This window comes from Elaeis guineensis, chromosome 4 (assembly GCF_000442705.2).
Source record: "Elaeis guineensis isolate ETL-2024a chromosome 4, EG11, whole genome shotgun sequence".
Classification (NCBI taxonomy): Eukaryota; Viridiplantae; Streptophyta; class Magnoliopsida; order Arecales; family Arecaceae; genus Elaeis; species Elaeis guineensis.
Window position 1 is genome coordinate 69,712,191 of NC_025996.2, and position 22,625 is coordinate 69,734,815.

The 22,625-nt window shown below is 35.8% G+C and overlaps 1 protein-coding gene across 1 annotated transcript in view; it reads right to left on the reverse strand.

Annotated features, from left to right (window-relative positions):
* Nucleotides 1-8,222: 8,222 nt before the first annotated feature.
* LOC105034260 (cysteine-rich receptor-like protein kinase 2) overlaps nucleotides 8,223-22,625 on the reverse strand; it is a 47,853-nt gene continuing 33,450 nt past the window's right edge. The window contains 1 exon segment of the mRNA XM_010909336.4: nucleotides 8,223-9,391. Within this exon segment, the coding sequence (XP_010907638.2) occupies nucleotides 9,077-9,391 (315 nt within the window). The 3' untranslated portion in view covers nucleotides 8,223-9,076.

Consider the following 22,625-nt stretch of genomic DNA (forward strand, 5'->3'; position numbering starts at 1 on the left):
AAACTTTAAAACTGTTGCTTGACCATGAATGCATTGCTTAGCATTTTGAAGCACTTTTTTCTTATTATGATTTCAAGCCATATTCTTGCCACCAAAGATACCTTACCACTATCCAATACGATGTACAAGATTTAGAATTTGAGTCTTATCTCAAAGTGTGGATTTTGTGTTTTGAGCCACTTCAAAGGAGAAATCATACCTTATACTCCATTGCACCATTTGGCTATGAAGGAAATATATTACAACAGACCATTTCTATAGGAGTGTACTGAGATAAGTACTTAATGAATAAGACTCACAAAACAAAAACGGATGATTATGACCGGCAGCATGCATGGCTACATAATATATGCAATATATGATATAATTTCTCCTTTAAAAGAGCGGTTGGCTGTGTCAAGGAGCAACAAGAGATTAAGCAAGAGATGTGTTGTCTAATTGATGGCTAAGATACATGTTAAACCAAAAAAAAAAAGGAAAGTTTATTAATTGGGTCATTCTCAATGTAAGATTTAGTTCTTAATACACCCTTATTTTGAGATCATTGGAACATTGATTCTGAGATAAAGACATGCAAGAGTGTAGCTTACAAGCAAAATATTATGCATGATTTCATTAGCTAGTTTATTGCAAAGTCATAACAAAGGGTTACATTTTCTGCTGCTCACCTCAGCCAGCCTACATAGGCCCGCAGTGGACCATGTCATGCTAATGACTGCTTCTCCTGAGCTGGCCATGGGCCTCAAGTGGTAGTAGTTGTAGGTGTCTTTCTTTCTTTGTTTTGTATGGCTTTTGTTTTGTTTTGGAGAGAAGCTGCAGGTCCAAAGTTCATCAAGAAGAACATGGCTGACCGTTAGATCAGTGAAGATTTTCCTTTGCCTCTTACTTGTGTAAAATGGTGAAAGCCTGAAGTTTATCACGATGTAAGATTGTAAGGTAGTAGCATTTTTTTGAAATAGCAACATTGCCTTGATGTGTGTCAACTTGTTAAAAAGTGGTAGATGGTAGTTAGCTACTAGTTGTTGTTTAACCCTTCATCAATAAGGACTAGATTTAAAGAGCAGTAGTTGTGGAGTAAAACATGATTGCTCTCATATATGTCTCAATTTATTTGATGTCGCTGATCATGCCTTACCTAATGCACTTCTGAATACTGTGCCTTGATATTTTGCTTACCAAAACTTCACTTGCTTGGCCTCCTACTGATTCAAGTAGCGCAACTATTTCCCAGTCTTTGCAAGTCTACACTTGATCCTAGCCAAAAGGCTGAGAAAGGTATTCCTGGTCTCGGGCAATGTGAAACTAAATACACTTCTGATTCATATAGAGTTAGGAAAAAGCTCAAAAAAAATAAGATATACAATTTAAGTTGGACTATACACTTTCAAAACCAAGTAGAATGGAGAAAAAAGATTCATGTAGTCAGCAGCAATTAGTTTGAGATTGAGTTAATTAAGTTGAGTTGGACAACATGCTTATTCTTAAATTTTTGAGAAAAATTTTTAAATCCTTAGCATCAGTGGTGGATGCACCAAATTTAAGATTCAAAATATTGGCAGTCATTTATACCACTAAAGAAGCTTAGGAATTAATAACCTTACATATAAACATGCATCACAGCCTGTGTAATATTAAATGGGTATTTCTAATGAAATGGGATCATATTCTGATTTACATGTTAAAAGATATTCATTTTCAGTACGTACATGAACATAATTATTTTTCTTTACAGACATATCTCAAACACCTCCTGAAATGAGTGGCAGGGAACACATAAGGATCCCCTTATGGATTTGAATGTCTTTGGTCATCTTTATTGGGTTCTCTTCACCACAAGCAAGTCTTCAAATAAGCTAAGGCTGGCACCTTGGAGAAGTGGGTCTAACTACTCTTTATTAGATCCTCTCTTTTCCTCCCACTTTTAAGACCAAAATATGCTATCAGATCTTCTGCCATAGGAAATCACCATCTCTATAAAATGAGCAAGCATACCCTTTTCACACCCTTTTTTTGCTTTTGGAACTATTCAAAAGTGGGACTATCAAAACCTTTACGTTGGGCCCAAGAAGATTCAGACTTTTACAGCCTACCACACATAGGCCACTCAAACTGATAGAGATATAATGGTGGTCCTCAGCCTACAGCGTCAACATGCAAGACCTGATCAAATTAACTATACAGTACCATCCCATTAGCTTCCTTGTCCTTTTAATTTGGATTGGGAACACTATGGCAGTTGTTGGGAGAATAATCCAAAAAACTATTGCGTGAGTCTATTCTTCTCCTATGCAAGCAGTTCCTAGATCATATGGACAAATTCTTTGCTTTATCACCTTGAGTACAAGGCAAGATGTCCATATTTAATTATAGTAGTTAACACAAGTTTGCCTATGACAGACTAATAAAGATTGATGAGTAATAAGATGATAAGATCCTAGTAGTCTTAGAGGCCTGGTTCATCCAAACACTCTTATTTGATTACAGTTGTTCTTTATTTCTTTGGAATTTTTGCTAGTTTCAGTCCTGTCATCACTGATTTATGACCCCCGATTCCCTCATCTACTAATTTTCAAGAAAACTAAAAAAAATTAAGGATTATTATTATTTCATACACAAAGTTTAGATGAATTCTGAAAGTTGAGCATTGTCAAGAACAAATCAGGTCGTTTTTTTTTTTTTTTTTTTTTTTTTTTTTTTTTACATACTACAAATTACAAATACAGAATTTATGATTCAATCCACTGAACTGCTTCAGTGACTTTGCTGATAGACACACTGTAAGTTGCTTAAATACTACCATGCATCACCAACTTTTATTTTTTTTTCTAATGGCATTATCTTTTCAAATTTTTATTGAAATTCTGGAGTTGGTAAAGTTTCTGTCCTCCATGTGCTGATCCCGTCTGAATAATAACACAAGCGGTGAGAGATTGGAGATGCCATTTATCTGATAACATCAATCATGTCAATTTAATGCTCCTTTTTCAGTAGATCACATGCTGATATCATCAGTCCCCACTTGAAGGCACTTTTTTTTTTTCCATGATTGTTTCTTCTTCTGTCACCACAGAAAGCTCATTAGCTGAATCTAGTTAATGATCATATTCATAATGAATTCATAAAGACACATGGTAAAACCCATTGCTTGTGGATTCTTCTCATTAAGGTCAGATGATAGATAGATATTCCTAGCTATGCTCAATTACCCCAACAACCTTAGTGCCAAGCAGCTCACTTGCAAGATCTTAGGCTGATGACATGACATCACCATGTAATTAACTAAAAGATAAGATGGGTACTAAAATACCCTAGTTAATGGTTGTTTAAGGGCCAAGAAAGTGCATGTGAGTGGGGAGTAGATAGAGTGCATGCAAAATGAAAATTTTTTAATTTTTTTCCTATCAGAACTGGTGCAATATGCCCTCAAAAGGTGGGCATCTTGCCAGCATCAACGTTAAAGTGCTTTAGCTTCTTGTCATTGGTCCACCTTCTCTATTCGTCACTTTCGTCTCCTCCTTTTGGAGATCTTGCAAAAAGCAGCCTCCCTTGTTTTATTTTATTTCATTAGGATTTACCTAGCTTTCCAAGTTTTTGGATGCTTCAATACATTATCTTGCCCTTGGCCCCAGTGGGTATGTTCCAGCTTTACTTTAATCACAGTTAAATACATTTGTTTGTTATAATAAATATATATATTTATGTGTGTATCTGTGGGACTAAGGATAAATGCATATATTTGTTGAGAACATTTATGGGCTTGGTTGTATGTCTAGGACTAAGGATATAAATATTTGAAAAAAATTAAGCTAAGTTATTTTTAGGCTAGGAAAAATTATAGCAACATTCCTTCGACTTCGGACAAAAAATACTTTGACTACAAAAATTTAAAAATTTTCAGTTAGCCTCTTGAAAATATTTTTTAATGCCAATGTGGTCCAACCATTCGTTTGTCCCTAGACATTGTTAAAAAACTAGATCAAATAAAAAATATATCCTTAATATTAATTTATAAAATAAAAATAATAAGAAACAATAAATTAGGAGACCTATAATTCAACTACCATCTCCGAAAAGTTAACTAACTCCATCTTTGATTCTAGCTATGAGAGCTTGCCCTTGAATACTCCGTCGCCAATTCCATCTCCATGGTCTCAAGTGCCAATATAGCTGATCAACTTGATCTTTGTCATGACTCCTCCAATTTCTTCAGCTTCAACTCCGACATCATTGATAAGCTACTTAAGTTGAGGATCTTCTGTTGATGATCCATTATGTCACCTTTCCATCTTCTTGATTTGAACAACAAGAGGATCCACAATCCTCCCCTAATTTCATAGATGATAGGTCACTCCTTCCAATCTCATCGATCTAAAATTTATAATTACTCAAGGATTTTCAGCCTAATCCTATAGAAAAATCCAAATAGATCCTAAATATATCCATCATAACACTATTGTTCAAGTCCTCAAATGGTGAACATTCAAACCACCAAGAAGAAAAAGCAACGTTCCTTATGGACTCTCCTTGATATTTCTTTCGATCACTCAATCTTTTGTTTTCAGTTAATCACAAATATTCTAGAGAGAGGGAGAGATTGCATAAGCTCCAAATGAAACAGTCTATGAGAAGGAATGTGAATTGGCCAAGGGAGCACCCTTTCCCCACTTGCTTTAAGATAAAACAGAAGTGCAACATTTCATTAGATGCTGCTGTCCTCTCTTGTTGGTTTGCTTTATTCGGATGGTTGGTTGCTATCTTATATCAGGCTTAGTTGTCTAGATTGCCTCTATCTTTTCCTTTGTATTAATTCTTTTTTGGACTCTTCCTCGCTTGCCAGTTTGGCCAGGCTTTCCACTCTGCTAACGTATGAAATGAAGAGCTTGAGGCGTAGGTCATCTTTACCAACCTAGAAGCAGCCTTATTCGTTGTTTGGTCCTTCAGCTGATACTGATCCCCTTCTGAAATGAAAGGGCAGGGAGCCTTCCATGACTTATTTTATCCTATAATGGGCTAGAGAGACACCCAAATCATTAAATACTTGGATGTTAGAATACATAAATTATGACCACTATATTAGTTATTTTGACAACGTCTTCCATTCCCCATTATGCAAACCTGATATCAAATAAATTTGCTAGGTATCTTCCACCATCAAACCTGGTCAGGAAAATGATATCTTGCCTCAAACAATCTGTTTCATACTAACCAACCTTGAATGTGAATCCATAGCTTGTTTTCCATGATTGACAAAGAAATGCATGCATGCAGACATCTGCTCATGTAAAAAAAAAAGAGAGATTTATACATTAATATAGCCAACAAGAAATCAATCTCTTAATTCATCAACATCTTTTTTCCACCAAATTACTTAATTGTTTCCTATGTAGTTTTAGTCAATATCTGGTCAAACAAAATGTAAAATGGAATGCTTTCAGGTCTTCAGCCCTCTCAAAGTATTGAGTATGACTCATCTATAAGATGATCAATTGATGGACAATCTTGTGCTCTTGGTGGTGGACACGAGCATACGAAGCTGCTCATGAACAGAGTCAACTTTGAGTGGACCCCAACCTCCACGTTCATCGATCTCCATGCTTATCTAATCTGCAATCTTTGAATCCATGTCTCATGGACATGACACGACCGATGCTAAAACAAAGAATCGATCCCAACTTGCGCCACTCAGGTCATTTCTGGAGTCTGAAATGTTGAGGATGAGGCACATGAGGATGTAATGTCAGAGCTATCTGTATTGTGGCTAAGATGAAATCCTTGCTTGGAGACCAACAGGATCTTCACTGGCCCAACAAGTAGCAGCATTTGTTTTATCTGACTACTGCTCAGGGATCCCAAGGTACTATGATTGTCTGGATCATTAACTTGCATGGGACCTCTAGCAGTAGCAATTGCATCATTTATGAGGATTTGACATCTTGTGCAACTGTCTGGGACACAGGGAAGAACCAAAAAAAAATTGCATAAAAGATTGAAGATAATATCAACACCCTGTGTCAGTTTGAGCTGCAGGATCTTGCAATGGTTACACACAGGATTTTGTTTTCAGATAAGTAAATAAATAGAACGAACTTATTCCATGGATTAATCTAATCTTGTCATGTAAGCTTTTCTGTTGAACATGTAAAATTGAAGGATAGAAAAGTCTATGAGAGAAGAGATTTAAAATTGTATCTTACTCAAGCCTGTTGAAAGATCCTGGAATACAGAAGTATTAAATGACTAAGTTATCAACTTGAGTCCTCCTTCCCCAAAAGTTGATCTTTTCTGCACTGTGTTCTCATACTATTCAACAACAATAGCATTCCATTTAATTTGAGCGCATAATACTTTGTCAGTTGCTTGCCATTTGTTTCTTGGACATTCAGGCCTTGATTGCACATGGTGGTGCAACTGCTAAGATCCAAATATATGCATGCTTCCTACCTAAGAGCACAGGGACACCCTGCCCATGACATGGACTTATACATTGTAATATTGACACAAAGGGAGAAAGGAAGATTGTTTGCACTTTATATTGTCTCAAGGGACAGAAGAGAAAGCCAAATTACATGTCCGTTATCGCTCCAAAAGGAAAATCCACAGAGCAAACCTATCATTTTCCTTCTGACTGGTTCAACTTGTTAGATGATACGGTAAAGATTTCAATACAGGGGCAACAGATGAAGTAGAGCCCACTTGAATGTTTATTATTGAACCATGGTTCATAACATCACAATTACAAAATACACATATATTTCATGGGACCATTTCCCTTGGTCCAAGTTTTGTTGCTTACAATACCACCTTTTGGGGAAAGGTGAACCAAAATTTTCGTGACTATGAATTAAATAATATCCACTACATGAAATCAAATCCTTCATCTGATGATTTAGTTTTACCTTTCGATTTTTCTATATCAATTCAAAATCCTCCTAGTGAAAAAAATACACTGTTTGATATACAAAAGAAAAACAATATAAATCACATTAAGCTTTTCCAACATTATAGCTTTCGAAATGCAAAGCATATTGCAAGTTTGTGGTCAACAAGTAATTCATGACAACATATGCCTACAGCATAGGTCAATATTAATTATACAAGACTTGGGAGTTTTACCTTAAACAAGCATCTCATTCCATGCTAGCTTCGTAAGAAAAAGAAAAATCTCCATTAAGAATATGATATGACTTCTATCTTGTTCCTACACAGGATTATAATCTAGACTACACATTAAGTGAAAACAACATATATTAATAAAAAAAGTGATTTGGGATCAGATTAGGTATTTTGTCCATGTCAAGCTTATCCTTTTCAATTTTAGCAGCCAAAAACCACCAATCATTATTCAACTAATCATCTGCAAACTGCTATTTTTTGTTTATATATCCAAGATTAATTAGGTCAGCTCTTTTGGTATATTCTAGCAAGTAAACAACTAAAAAGAAGGAAACTAATCTAGCATTGGTTGCAGTTAACATCTGAAGATTTTAATAAGCAACCTTCATTATCAAAACAGATTGATCTCTTGTCAATTAGCAAATAGATCAGGGTGACAAGAGTAGAACAATCCAAAGAGATCCCAAACAAATTGGACTGATAAGGACTTTTTAGCGTTGAGTGTTAACATTAGATCCGCAAACAAAAAATAAATAACATCTCTATCAATCCATATTATCTCAATTCTCAACTTAAGAAAAAGAAAAATAAAATAAAAATTGAGATTATCATGCAATCAGTTAAATAAGCTTGTGAAGAAACCACAGATGTCAACCCCCACAACAAAAAGTTGTTGAGGTTGGAAAGAATTATAAAGAGATTGATAATTGGAGCATTCTCTTAGCATGTTGCTCTCAAAGGAAGTTGAAATGTTGGAGCCCTGACAATTGAACTTAAAAAACAAGTTTTGTTAGGTCTAAATCGTCCACTTAGCATCAATAAATCTACAGATTTCTTTTTCTTTTATGAAGCCTACAGTGCTAGAACATGTAGAAGTATGAACTGATAAAATTATAAAGAAAGACAAAACTATCACCCCTATACTTGATACCTTAAAAACAAGCTATCAAGTGAAGTATGTTAACAACAAGGTCCATCTGCAAATTGCTGAGCATAGTACTGGAATTTTGTATCGTAAAAATAAAATTTAAAAAAAAAAAAAAGCAATAGCCTCTAACTGCAAATGTGATTTTTCAGTTTTTGGGAGAGTCCGAGCTGATATAGCAGTATTTGCTACGTGATAGTCAGGCAATTAGTGTTCTTATGCCTCTCTTCTAAGTACAAAGGAACAAAATGGATAGCATTCAAGTAATTTGTGTTGTCTTTGTAAATCTTTTTCTCGGTAACGCCAGTATCCATTAATGACAGAACACCATCTAAACCAATTTTTTTCTCTTATAACAGTTGCACTCATTTGCCTGGTCAAAATTCTGATTGGTTTTTTCATGTATTTTATCATAACCATAGTAACAGAAAATAAGAATAATGGTAAAACATATGCAATTATGTACTTACCATAAGATCAAAAGTTGTTTTCTGAATTTCCTCAAAAATTTGAATTCAAATAATATTATCAAATGAGCAGTTTAAAATGAAATAGCCATCATTCTTACAATACAGTGGCCACCGTAAGAGGATAATAGCTAAATAATCAAAATTCAAATATCCATTATGTACACAACGTAACAAGGGAGCTTCAAAAGCTGGTGTTTTAAACCATGGAACCAATCATCAAGGCCAATCATCCAATACTCAAAATGCTCCGTGGTGATTCTAAAGTTTGCTCCAACTGCTAAAATTCCAGGCCTTTTCTCATACAGAGAATAGAGGACACTATCATCTAACATGCTTATAGCCAATATGAAGTCTTATTTGCTGCAAAAACTTATCCTTGGAACTGCACAATGTCACTTACACTGCTTCCTATGCTAACCTAGCAATCTGCAAATTTGAAATTATAATCACCTTTCATATTACATTGCATTCCATGCTCCAACTATTTATATGTTCTATGCATGCTCCAGCTTCAAATATGTCCTCCATGTTTTTACCTGAGAATCATTTCTAATTCATGACAATAACCTCATCGAGCTGAAAATTGTGATATGGAAACAGTCGCGTTGGATCCACAAGAAAAGCCAGTGGAGGAGGATGTGTCTCCACGAACCCTACTTGTGGCATCTATGAAGGTAGGTCTTGTAGGCTGCAGTATGGGTCCGCCTTCGCTCAGCAGCAAAATGACAACCTCAGACATGGTAGGCCTTGCAGCCACTGTGGACTGGGTGCAAAGGAGAGCTATCTCAATAACTCTCTTCACTTCTTCTGGCTTATATCCATTTGGATCCAAAGTTTCATCCACCAGATTGATCAACTTGCCATTTTCATATAGTTTCCAAGCCTGTTAATCAATGATATTAATGTAAAATCTATCGGATAAAAGCAAGTTACAAGAAGTATATGATTTATGGCCCTAGTGGATTTCCAGTAAGTGAGCTTGACATGATTAGAGTGACAAGCATATGCTACATACACAATACAATTACTAAAGTGCTTCACAAGGAATCTCTTTTAAGAAGACTGTCAACTACTTGTGGGAGAAGACTGGTAGATAGACCGAGCAAAGGAGATAACTATTATAAGATTTTAAGTAAACCCTGCTTCCAGTCAGGACATGGGACTTGTTCAATGAATATGCTTTATGGTTTTTAGAGAGTACATGATCTTTGGTTTCACTGCTGAAACCAGAATATAGAAGCTAACCATAAAGAAAACACTCTAGTGTAAGAAAACATAGGCTAAAGAAATATAGAAGCTAACCACAGGAGCAGCACATATTTCTCACTCAAGTCAAAAGACAGTTTCACAATGCAAAAGAAGACATATCCTTCTAGTTAACAAGGGGAAGCCTCCACTGAAAAGCTGGTATTAAACTATTAACACTATCTAAGGAACTACTTCGACACTTTATACATGCATAAATTCTGCTATCAAGAGAGGCATACAAAAGAATTGTAAAGAGCTGCTCATTGAATTAGATATTGAAGAGGATAATCGGTCCATCATAACATGAGAGCACAACCAAAGTTGATGCCATTATGGTCGAAAAAACTGGTTTTAGTTTCTGTTTCATCCAGACCAAAGCAGGTTGCTTTGAGCAATTTAAACAGTTCCAGACTTTGGCTTCATTTTTACTAGTTTCCGCCGAAAGCAAGAAGCCGATATCTATCAGATAATTAGGGGTATTATAAAATAAGGAAAACAAATTAAATCAAGATAGTAAATTAGGTGTCATTTAGCAATATGTTCACTGCTTGAAATGTTTGAGTCAATTGTTTTAGTGGTTCCATGCTGAAACAATTTTTTTTTAAAGAATAAAAGCTAAAATTCATGATTCACATCTTTTAGAACTATCACATATAATTTATTGTTCAATGAGAATCTCACTAGGGACATCCAAGTGTCTGGAGGATTTAAACTGTTAAAATAGACAAATCTAAGCCAAGGAAAGTAAAAATTAAAACTAAAATATTTTCAAAGCCATTCTTAAAACCTGCAAATTTCAAATGTAGTTTTGACGATCTCTCCTAAGAATTTGAAGAAATGAAGAAACATGGAAATTGTTCACATATGCAAATATATAAAATAATTTTTGATCCTATAAGTGAATCTTGGTCGAAACTCAGAGATGGCGATGATCATTTTTTGGTTTCAACGAAACCTATGGTGTTTCGAGCAAGGGCAGCAGCACTAGTACTGGAACCCCTATCGGTTGCCTAGCAGTACGGTATGGTATCCATACCAACTCACAGCATACCAACAAAGGGGAGCCAGATAAGGAAGGGGAGAGAGAGAAAAAGAAAAAGAGAGAGAGGTGGAGGGAGAGGGCAAAGGAGAGGGAGGGAGAGACAGAGAGGCCCCCCATCCTCCGGCCACTGCATAACAGGGCTCCATCCCCCTTTTTTCTTTTTTTTTTATAAAATGAAGTTGGCAATTTTGAAACAAGGGCTCTGTCTGTTGGGAATTGTATCCCAAAGCCAATCGTCAGCCTATTGATGGTTGTACTCATGTATATAAATTGTATATGAATTGTTTATTAATAAAAGTTATCTAGCTTTTTCATCACAAAGTTGTACATTTTCTTTTTGAACTCCTGTTTTTGATGAAGTCCTTAAGACTATTTTGATCGATAAAGGAGGATTTATCATTTAGTTCTTAAACATATTGTGACCAAACAATATACTATTATTAGGACCATAGCTATATCAAATGTAGGTCATTGTGTACCATATGAATTGATTGTTCTTTTAACCAAGAAGTGTAAAGACACTGGTATAGCATGCAGGTGAGATGTATTTAACGTGATCCAACTATGGAGCACTCTACTGTCAAGAGTTGCTCGCGAAGGATATGGGTATAAGTATCCCTCCGACCAGAGATCACCACGGTGACTTGCAGCAACTCACTATACTTGGGTGCCAGACTACCTAAATTTCTAATTCAGTGATGAAAGGTTTCTGGACACAGTTAATTACTTATTAAGTTGGTGTGTGAGTCAAGATGGGATTGATCGCTCCTGATTTTAGAAGTTAGTACGACATTGTATTTCAATTCAGCAAAATCTTGACCAGGATAGTCCTTATGAGAGTCACGAGATTTATGAGGTTGAGACACATTATAGATGTACTAATTATGAGTTGACATTTTTTAACTCTGAGTCATCCTAAGTGCTGAGAGTCAAAGGGATGAATTATATAGTAACCATAGTCTAGCATTCTTGAATGTTACTTTGCAATCATTTGGCCTATCCGAACGTCAAATACTATTGCTAAATGGTCACATTGATTAGTACAGAAATTTATTCTTGTGCTACCGACTTAAGTTCGAACCTATAGGGTCACACTCAAAAAAGTTACTGTCTGATCAAGTGGCTGATCAACGATAGAGAATCGTTCGAATGTATAATCATCAATTGATTGATAGTTAGTCTTATGCAAAAGTTACAATAAATTAATTCGCTAAAGATTAGTGAATTATAAGAGAATTGATTGACAATTAGATTGCTGATTAGCTCAATTTGATTGAGCAATGCGGTTTGGTTCAAATTTGATTGAATTAGATTTAATTAGATTTGACTCGATTAGATTATGAAATGTCCTAATCGTTAAGAGGGATTGATTCTTAATTTGATCAGAATTTGAGCTCAATTAGATTTTGATTTGATTAGGATTTAATCAAGTTGATTGAGTACCTAATTAGTTAGGTTCAAGTTATCTAATTGGGTCTAACATAATTTGATTAGGATGAAGACCTAAATGGATAAATCCTAAAGTCCAATTTTAATTGGAATCATCCTTTCATGCGACACCCTTTACCCACGCCATCTATCTCAACGCAAATTCAGAATTTGCGTGAGAAAACATCACGCCAAAAGTGTTTTTGTTGCCCCATCTCAACGCCCAAAAGGATAAGAATTAAATGGTTAGGTTTGAATTCAAAATAGTTTGAATTTGAACTAAAAAGTACCTAGGTCTTTATCCTTATCTACCTATCCATGCCCACCTTAAGAAGGGCTGAATTTTATGCGACAAAATTCAGATACTTTTTCACCATGAGATAATCTAAGAAGTGGGGCATGAGGTCTTAGGGTGGGAAGCCTTCTTTGGCATGTGAGATTAGAGGAGATCTAACTCCTTTTAGGTGAGAGACCTAGAATCTGTTCTAGCATTTTGCCTGAGTGGAAAACAAAAAGAGAAGAAGAGTTCTCCTCCTTCCTTCCACAAAACCTTCATCCTCCCATTCTTTCTTCGTTCGAAAGAGTCCGAGAGATTCGAAGAAAGGTGCAAATCAGCCATCACTAGGATCTTCGCGCGAGCTAGCACTCTCGAAGAGATCAATCAGTACAGGATTTCGAGTGGACAATCCATAGAAGCCAAACACCCTATACGGCTACGAGCAACCAACAAGACCACGATATTTAGACACGGTGATCTGCTATCCATGCTCAAGTGATGAGTTTTGAACTCATATTTATTATAGATACGATCTATGGTGTAGATGTGATCTACTATTGCATGTTTGACATGATAATGCATGCAAATTTTTATTTTCAGATCTCATATATGCAATATAATATGTTATAGATCCTAGGATAGGCGTTTAAGATTAGATCTAAAGCATGTTTATTAGATTAAATAGTTTAATCTGATCTGTCTTCCATTTTAAAATTTTTAAAAAGCATGCTTGAAACGTCTGCCGATTTCCTACAGTAGTATCAAAGCCTAGGTTCGTTGTGATATGATATATGTGCGTGTATAGATCTGATTTTTATTATTTAAATTAGATCTAAATAATTTTCATGGTCAGATCTGATATTATTTAGATTGGATCTAAATAATGATCAAATTTGATTTTGATCTGTCTCATATGTGATATAATTAGATTAGATGATCCTAGTAGCAAGTACTCCAATTGGATATATCACCAGGCCGTCCGTCATAGAAGCAGAAGGGTTTAAAAACCTCTCTTCCTATTCGATTGGGTGCTCTTATGGCGTGTAGAGGTGCCATATTATTACATCCCATGACGAAGAACGCAAAAGAAAAAATTTACTTTTCTGCAAAATCCTAGATCTAAAAATCCTAGACTTTGTTATATATGATACAAATTGTATGAAAAGTAAAACATCTAATCTTTATAATTAAAATTATTTTAACCATGAAAAATAAAATCTGAAATCATAAAAAATTTAGATTAGATCTAAAAGTTCATTTATGATTGATTTTATTTCTGCTTAAGTGAAATTTTTCAAAACTAAAACTTTACAAAATTTGCTGGCATGCCTGCAAAGCCGACTCAATTTTAAACTGAGTCGACTTAGTCCTCTGATTTAGTCACTCAGTTTCTAATTGAGCCAATCTACTTGCAGCAGGCGGATGGAATAGATTACTGTTCATTTACAATGAGTCGACTAAGTCTGCGACTTAGTCGACCCACTGTAGTGAGCCGGTTCAGTCCAAGGGTGAGCCAACTAAGTTTCATAACAGAAAATTTTTGCATAAAATGATGTAAAATGTATACAAATTGAAATTGTTTCAAACCCAACCTAAATCCATGTTGATTACACACTTAATTGTGAATTAAGGGTTGAATTATTTAGATCTAGAATTGTAAATTAAAGATCTAATGATATTGCATAAAATATGAGGGCATAGGTTAGCTCAAATCAGTCCTTTTAATTGGGTTAGACCTAAGGTTAGAATCAAATAGACTAAATAGAGAATTGATTAAATCTAATCAAAAGTTGAATTAAATTAAATTAGGATTTCTCTAGAACCAATGCAATAGTTGTAGTTGGTCAAGTCCATATCTTTGATTAGACCAGATAGACCTTGATTATGGCTCAGTGGTCGAGCCTGAGTCATTAAACTGATCAAATCAAAACTAATTAACCAGTTGGTGTCTAAGATAAGTTGACAGTCTGACCGGTGATCATTAATTGGGAGCTACTCACCTAGATTAAGTCTATGGAGAGTTAATGACATATCCCTCCCACCAATCTCACTTATCTAGCCAACATGATAAATTATGTTTTGATTAGATTGCTAAGTGGTTCAAATTGACCCATGTCATTAAGAAATCAGTATGATGATTTAGGTGCCTTTGGACTGCTTGTATCTAGTCTTCTTTGATCTGACTTGGTAAAATTAGTAAGAGGATTATGATTAGCTGGTCAATCTCTTCTCTTAAAATATGTTAACCAAGCCCTTTAAATTATTAGATTCATAAAATAAAATAGTTATGAGATAACTAGATTATAGCCTCCCATTAAATTGAGTGATAATGGGTCCAATAGTTTGATGATCATTAGAGACGCAAATGCCTGGTGCTTATCTACTATTGGAATTATCATTCATAATATGATGACTCAGATGTGTCTCTCTGATGGGTAGTCAAGTTGACCGACCAAAATCGAGCCTAATCATTCGTTAGTTAGATGTGCTGAGTATAGTCATGTTAATGGTTGGATCTAATCAGGACTTGTAAAGAAGGCCAAAGTCTACTAAAAAATAATCTGGGCAAAATTAATTATTAAAAATTATTTAAAAAAATAATTGATTAAAAATCTACCCATAGATACATATGGATTGGCCGGCCAAAGTCAGGCCTGTGTGCAGTCAGTGTGGATTCTAATACCCATTAAGGAATTGAGATAATTCCTCAAATTGAAGATAAAGACTACCAATTCGTATAAAATAGTGAGAGAACCTTTAGACTAAAGTCTAAACCTTTAGGCTTAATAATTCATATACTAATTAGGCTTTTGTTTTTCTTTTATGCAGTTATGACCACCACCTTGTCACTTTGATCACTGTTGGACAGTGATAAGTTGACAAGACTCAATTTCGATAGCTGGTATCGAAAATTGAAGATAATCTTGAAGCACGAGTGGATCTTATACGTCCTTACAGATCCAGCACCAGAGGAACTTACTCCGAACGCGCATGGTGCGGTACGAGATACTTATCAGAAGTGACTCAACGATCACACCACGGTGCATTGCATTATGTGGGCTATGATGAACAACGAGTTCAGTCGCAAGTTCGAGAGGCTCAACCGAAGAAAATGTTGCAAGTGTTGAACGAATCCTTCGACACTCCTGACGATGTTGAGCGACACAAGACTAGTTGTGCCGTCTTCAGTGCTCGAATGAGGAAAGGAGCGTCGATCACCGATCATATATTATACATGATCGAACAGATCGAATGCCAGAACAACTCGCTTTCTCTTGCACGATCAGCTTGGGAAGGATGCGATACTGAATTTTCTGCCCAAGACTTATCTTCCCTTTCTCAGTCATTATAGAATGATGAAGCCTACAGTCCACTACCACAGTTTGCTGGGGTTGTTGCAAACTTTTAAGAAGGATCACCAGCTCCACAAAGAGATGATGAATTTAGTGAGAGAATTTTCTTCGATAGGGCATCGTCCCTTTAAGAAAAAAAATAAAAATAAAAAAGTGCAGCATACTGGGGGTCAAACCAAGAATCCAATTCGACCAGAGTCAGGCAGAGTGCTTCTACTGTAAGAAGCAGGATCACTAGAAGAGAAACTGTCCTCAGTACATTATCTCTCTTGACCCAAATAGGCGAATAAGAAGAAGCAAGCGGTTGCTGGGTAAGATAATTATATGATAACACCTTGCAACATCTCTATTTATGATACTATGACCTAGGTATTACTGATAGTCCTATTAATATTTGCAATTCATTGCAAGAACTTCAGGTCAGTAGGAGATTTAGAGACGGTAAGATATTCCTGAACGTTAGAGATGGAAGATCTATTCCAATTTTAACTTTAGAAATTATCAAGATTGTATTCAATTCTTATGTCGTTGTTCTTAGTGGTTTTCCTTTTGTCCTAGTTTCTTATTGAATGTAATTTCTGTAGGCCTTTTGGCCAAGAACAGTTATGAAATTTTAATTAAAAAAGATTCTTGTGATATCATTTTGAATGGTGTTACTGTGATGAATGGACAATTAAACAATGACATTTATATTGTATCATGACCTAGTGTAATGTACACATCAAATAAACGCCTTAGGATAGATAATATCTCGGATGCCTACCTTTGGCATTGTAAGCTAGATCATATTAACAAGAACAGGATGAACAGATTGACCCAAGAAAAAATCTATGAAGCCAATGATTGTGAATCATTACCAACCTGTAGTCATGTCTTCTTGAGAAGATGACTAAGTCATCTTTTACTAGAAAAGGTGAACGAGCCTGTAAAGTTCTAAGTCTCGTACAGACTAATGTATGTGGATCCATAAATACAAATGTCAGAGGCGGGTATTACTACTTCATGATGTTCACTGACGACCTATCAAAGTATGGGTATGTCTACTTGATGAAACATAAATCTGAATCATTTAAAATGTTCAAACGGTTCCATAATAAGATAGAAAAACAAACTAGAAAGAATATTAAAACTCTTCGATCTGACCGAGGAGATAAATACCTCTCCAGTGAGTTTCTAATATATCTAGAAGAGAATGAATTCTCTCGTAATGGACCCCTCCTGAGACACCACAACACAATGGTGTGGTTAAAAGGAATCGAACCCTATTGGCATGGTTCGATCCATGATGGACTTTGCTAGTCTGCCAATCTCTTTTTGAGGATATGCACTCGAGTCGGCTTGTTATGTACTTAATAGGATTCTGAGTAAGTCTGTAAATAAAATACCATATGAATATGGACAAGACGTAAGCCAGTACTCTCACACCTTAAGATTTGGGGATGTCTGGCTTATGTCAAACGTTTAATAATAGACAAGCTCGGATCTAAGACTGATAAATATCTTTTTATTGAGTATCCGAAAGAAACTAAAGGTATTATTTCTACCTTGCTGATGAACAAAAGATATTCGTCAGCCTTAGAACTGTCTTTTTGGAAAAGAAGTTTCTTGAAAAGAAACTAATACTACTAAGATTGAACTTGATGAAGTTCGACATGTAAAAGAACCGACACAATCTAATGAACCTACAGAACCAGAGTTGATTAGATCAAACCTGAGCCCGTTGTAGATGCATCATTGAGGAGATCCGATAGAATACCTCATCAACCAGACAGATACTATGATTTTTGGATCCAAGACGATGATCCTGTTGAACTCGATGAGAATGAAGATCCGATCACCTATATGGATACAATACAAAGATCCGACTCTGATAAGTGACTTGAGGCCATGAAGTTCGAAATAGAGTCCATGAAAGTCAACAATGTATGAATATTAGTTGATCCACTTGAAGGGATAAAATCCATAGAATGTAAGTGGATCTTCAAAAGGAAGAAGGTGCAGACGGAAATATAGAAACCTATAAAGCCCGTCTGGTTGTCAAGGATATCGTCAACATTATGGTATTAATTATGACGAGACATTTTTTCTATGGCAATACTCAAATCCATTGGATTATGCTTGCGATAGCGGCACATCTAGACTATGAAATCTGATAAATGGATGTGAAAACCGCTTTCCTGAATGGAGAGCTGGAAGAAAATTGTATATGATAAACCTAAAGAGTTCACATCTACAGATGAGTCTAAGGTGTGCAGGCTTCAGAGATCTATTTATGCATTGAAGCAGACATCGTAGAGTTGAAACATGCATTTTGATAAAGTGATCAGAACGTATAGCTTCGTTAGGAACAGAGAAAAACCCTGCATTTACAAGTAGGCAAATGATTCTGTAGTTGTATTTCTTATTTTGTATGTGGATGACATTCTCTTAATCGAAAATGATATCCCTACATTACAGGAAATAAAGATTTAGCTATCATCTCAATTTTTATGAAGAATTTGGGAGAAGCATCCTACATCCTAGGGATGAAGATCTATAGAGATAGATCGAAAAGGTTGCTTGGATTATCCCAATCTACGTACATCGATACCGTGCTGAAGTGGTTCAACATAAAAAATTTCAAAAAAGCTATCTTCCGATAGACTTTGGAATTTCTCTCAAAAAGAGATTATTCGACAACTCCTAAGGAAGAAAACATATGAATAAAATTTCATATACCTCGACGGTGGGATCTATTATGTACACCACGACATGTACAAGATTAGACATGATTATTCCGTAGGGATGGTGAGTAGATACCAGTCTGATCCGGATAAGAACTACTAGAAGGCCGTAAAAACCATCCTTAAGTATTTGAGATATACTAAGACCAGTGGCTAGTTTATGGAGAATCTGACTTGAAACTTATAGGATTTACAGACTTCAGCTTTCAGTCAGATCATGAAGATAGCAAGTGTGTCAGGATATATTTTTATCCTAAACGATAGAGCGATATGCTGAAAAGTTCCAAACAGTACACCGTGACCGACTCAATTTGCAAGGCGAATATATCGCGGCATCTGATGCTGCGAAGGAAGCTATGTGGTTGCGAAAGTTCATCAACGAACTCGGAGTGGCACCCTCCATTGATGATCCTATCCTGTTGTACTACGACAGTACTAGAGCAATTGCTCAAGCGAAGGAACCAAAGTCCTATCAACGCACCAAGCATATTCTGCACTGCTACCATCTTGTTCGAGAGATCGTGGATCGAGGTGACGTCGAGCTTCAGAAAATCGATGGAAAAGAACCTGATCAACCCATTCACTAAGACGCTCGGTGTCAAAGAGTTCGATGATCACAAGTCAAATATGAATATTCGATACTGTACCGATTGGCTTTAATCCAAGTGGGAGTTGTTGGAAATTATGTTCTAAAGCCAATCGTCAGTTGTTGATGATTGTACTCATATATATAAATATATATAAATTATTTATTAATAAAAGTTATTTGACTTTTTCATCGTAAAGTTGTACATCTTCTTTTTCAACTCCTATGTTGTGAAGTTCTAGGATTATTTTGATCGATAAAAGAGGATTTATTTTTAATCCTTAAATATATTCATGATCAAATGATATGCTATTACTAAGACGATAGCTGTATCAAGCATAAGCCATTGTGTGCCATATGGGTTGGTTGTCCTCTTAATCAAGAAGTATGGAGACACTGATATGGCATGCAGATGAGATGTATGAGTACAACTCACTGAACATGATCCAACTACAGAATACTCTGCTGTCAAGAGTTACTCACAAAGAATATGAGTATAAGTATCCCTCGACCTGAGATCACCACGATGACTTGCAAACAACTCACTACGCTTTGATGTCGGACTACTTGAATTTTTAATTCAGTGATGAAAGATTTTTAGACACAGTCAAGTACTTGTTAAGTCGGTGTGTGAGTTAAGATGGGATTGATCGCTCTTGGTTTCAGGAGTTAGTGCTACATTGTGTTTCAATTCAGCAAAATCTTGGCCAGGATGGTCCTTGTGATGGTCACAAGATTTATGAGGTTGAGGCACATTATGGATAAACTAATTATAAGTTAACAGTTTAACTCTGAGTCATCCTAAGTGCTGAGAGTCAAAGGGACGAATTATACGATAACCATAGTCTAGGGTTCTTGAATATTTTTTTGCAAACATTCGGCCTATCTGGACATCGGATACCATTGCTAGATGATCACGTCGATTAGTACAGAAATTTATTCCTGTGCTACCAGCTTAGGTTTGAACCTATGGGATTATACTCAAAAGAAATTACTATCTGATCAAGTAGTTGATCAACGATTGAGAATCGTTTGAGGTATAATCGTCAATATAATTGATGTTAGTCTTATACAAAAATTGCAATAAATTAATTCGCTAAGGATTAGTGAATTATAGAAAGATTGATTAGCAATTAAATTGCTGATTAGCTCAATTTGATTGAGCAATGTGGTTTGATTCAAGTCTGATTAAATTGAATTCAATTAAGTTTGATCCGATTAGGTTATGAGATGACCTAATCACTAAGGGTAATTGATTCCTGATTTGATCAGGATTTGGGCTCAATTAAATTCTGATTTGATTAGGATTTAATCAAGTTGATTTAGTGCCTAATTAGATTAGGTTCAAGTTATCTAATTGGGTCTAACCTAATTGATTAAGATGAAGACCTAAATGGATAAACCCTAAAGTTCAATTTTGATTGGACTCATCCTTTCATGCGACACCCTTTACCCACGCCATCTATCTCAATGCAAATTCAGAATTTGCGTGAGAAAACATCACACCAAAAGTGTTTTTGTCACCCCATCTTAACGCCCTAAAGGATAAGGATTAAGTGGTTAGGGGTTGAATTCATAATAGTTTGAATTTGAAATAAAAACTACCTAGATCTTTATCCTTATCTATCTATCCACGCCCACCTTAAGAAGGGCTAAATTTTGTGCGACAAAATTCAGATACTTTTTTATCATGAGATGATCTAAGTGGAGTGTGAGGTCTTGGGGTGGGAAGCCTTTTTGGCATGTGACATTAGAGGAGATCCGACTCCTCTTGGGTGAGAGACTTAGAATCTGTTCTAGGATTTTGGATGAGTGGAAAATAAAGAGAGAAGAAGAGTTCTCCTCCTTCCTTCCACAAAACCTTCATCCTCTCGTTCGTTCTTCAATTTCAGAAGAGTCCGAGAGATCCAAAGAAAGGTGCAGAACAGCCATCCACAAGATCTTCGTGCAAGCTAGCACTCTCGAGGAGATCGATTCGCGCAGGGCTTCGAGTGGACTATCCATAGAGGTCGGACATCCTGTGCGGCTACGAACAACCAACAAGACCACGATATTCAGATACGGTGATCTACAACCCGCGCTCAGATGATAAGTTTTGAACTCATATTTATTATAGATACAATCTATGATGTAGATGTGATCTACTATTACATGTTTGATATGATCATACATGCAGATTTTTATTTTCAGATCTCATATATGCAATATAACATGTTATAGATCCTAGGATAGGCGTTTAAGACTAGATCTAAAGCATGTTTATTAGATTAAATAGTTTAATCTGATCTGTCTTCCGCTTTAAAATTTTTGAAAAGCATGCTTGAAACGCCGGCCAATTTCTTACACTGCCCTTGTTATGCAACATGCAGAGGAGAGGGGACTTGAAAGCCCTCTTCCCTCTTCCTCTCTCTCTCTCTCTCTCTGTCTCTTCCTCTCTTTCCTTCTCCATCTCCCCCTCCCTCACCAATTTCTTGAACTGAGGGGTCAAAGTCAAACCACGCCGGGTCACCTCGATATGGCTTGGTATGCCTCGAACCAGGCAATTTAGGACGGTAGTGCCTTCCTTTTTTAGTTTCACTTTTGGAGCTTCATCCAAAACTCAAGCCATAAATTCATTATCTAAAAATGAATATGACATTAATATAAATATACTCTTGGCATCTAGTGCATAGTCTTACTTGCTCAAGAATATCCTGAACTAGCAATGCTGGTAGTTCAAAAATAACTTGAGATAAAATCAAGTCTAAAGAATGCTAACTGAATTTAAAATGTTTGAAGTGATATTCCACTTCGCTACAGATCTAACATGAGTTGATGTTCTCTTGGTTTGAGGACATAGAATACCTGAAATTTGTGAAAAAATAATCATGATCTACTAGGAAAGTACCACAGCAAAGCTCACTGATATGACAGACATTTAAATCAAGTGAAACAATACGGTAAATGTATAATCACCTTTTTTTGATAGAACAGTCACGTTTTATTTGATTGTAAGATAAAAAAAAGTATGGCAACATATTTGAGGATGAAGAAACCAGAGATGTAAAGGGCAATTAAAAAAAATGAATGACAAGTGGCATAGAGACCTTAACCTAAAATAACTTTTTTTTTCTTTTTGCTTTAACAAGTGAAGATTTTTTTCTTTATCAATTCCATCAATATCTATTAAATCACACATTTATTTAAGTTATGTTTTTATTTACGCTTTGCTGTCAATTTATTATAGTGACTTAACTGCATTTTAATCCATCAAGGTATCAAGACATTTGTGTGATGCCCATCATTAAGCTACCAAGATCATTGAAACATGAAAAGATGCATATGCTTATATGGCTTGACAGCAGGCTGTTTTGGCAGACAGGAATGTTATATTATTTTGCAGAATTTTGGAAGACGGGGGGCTGGTAATGACACCTCAATGTCCCCCACTTTTCTTCTTTTGATCATTGAAAGTGGTATT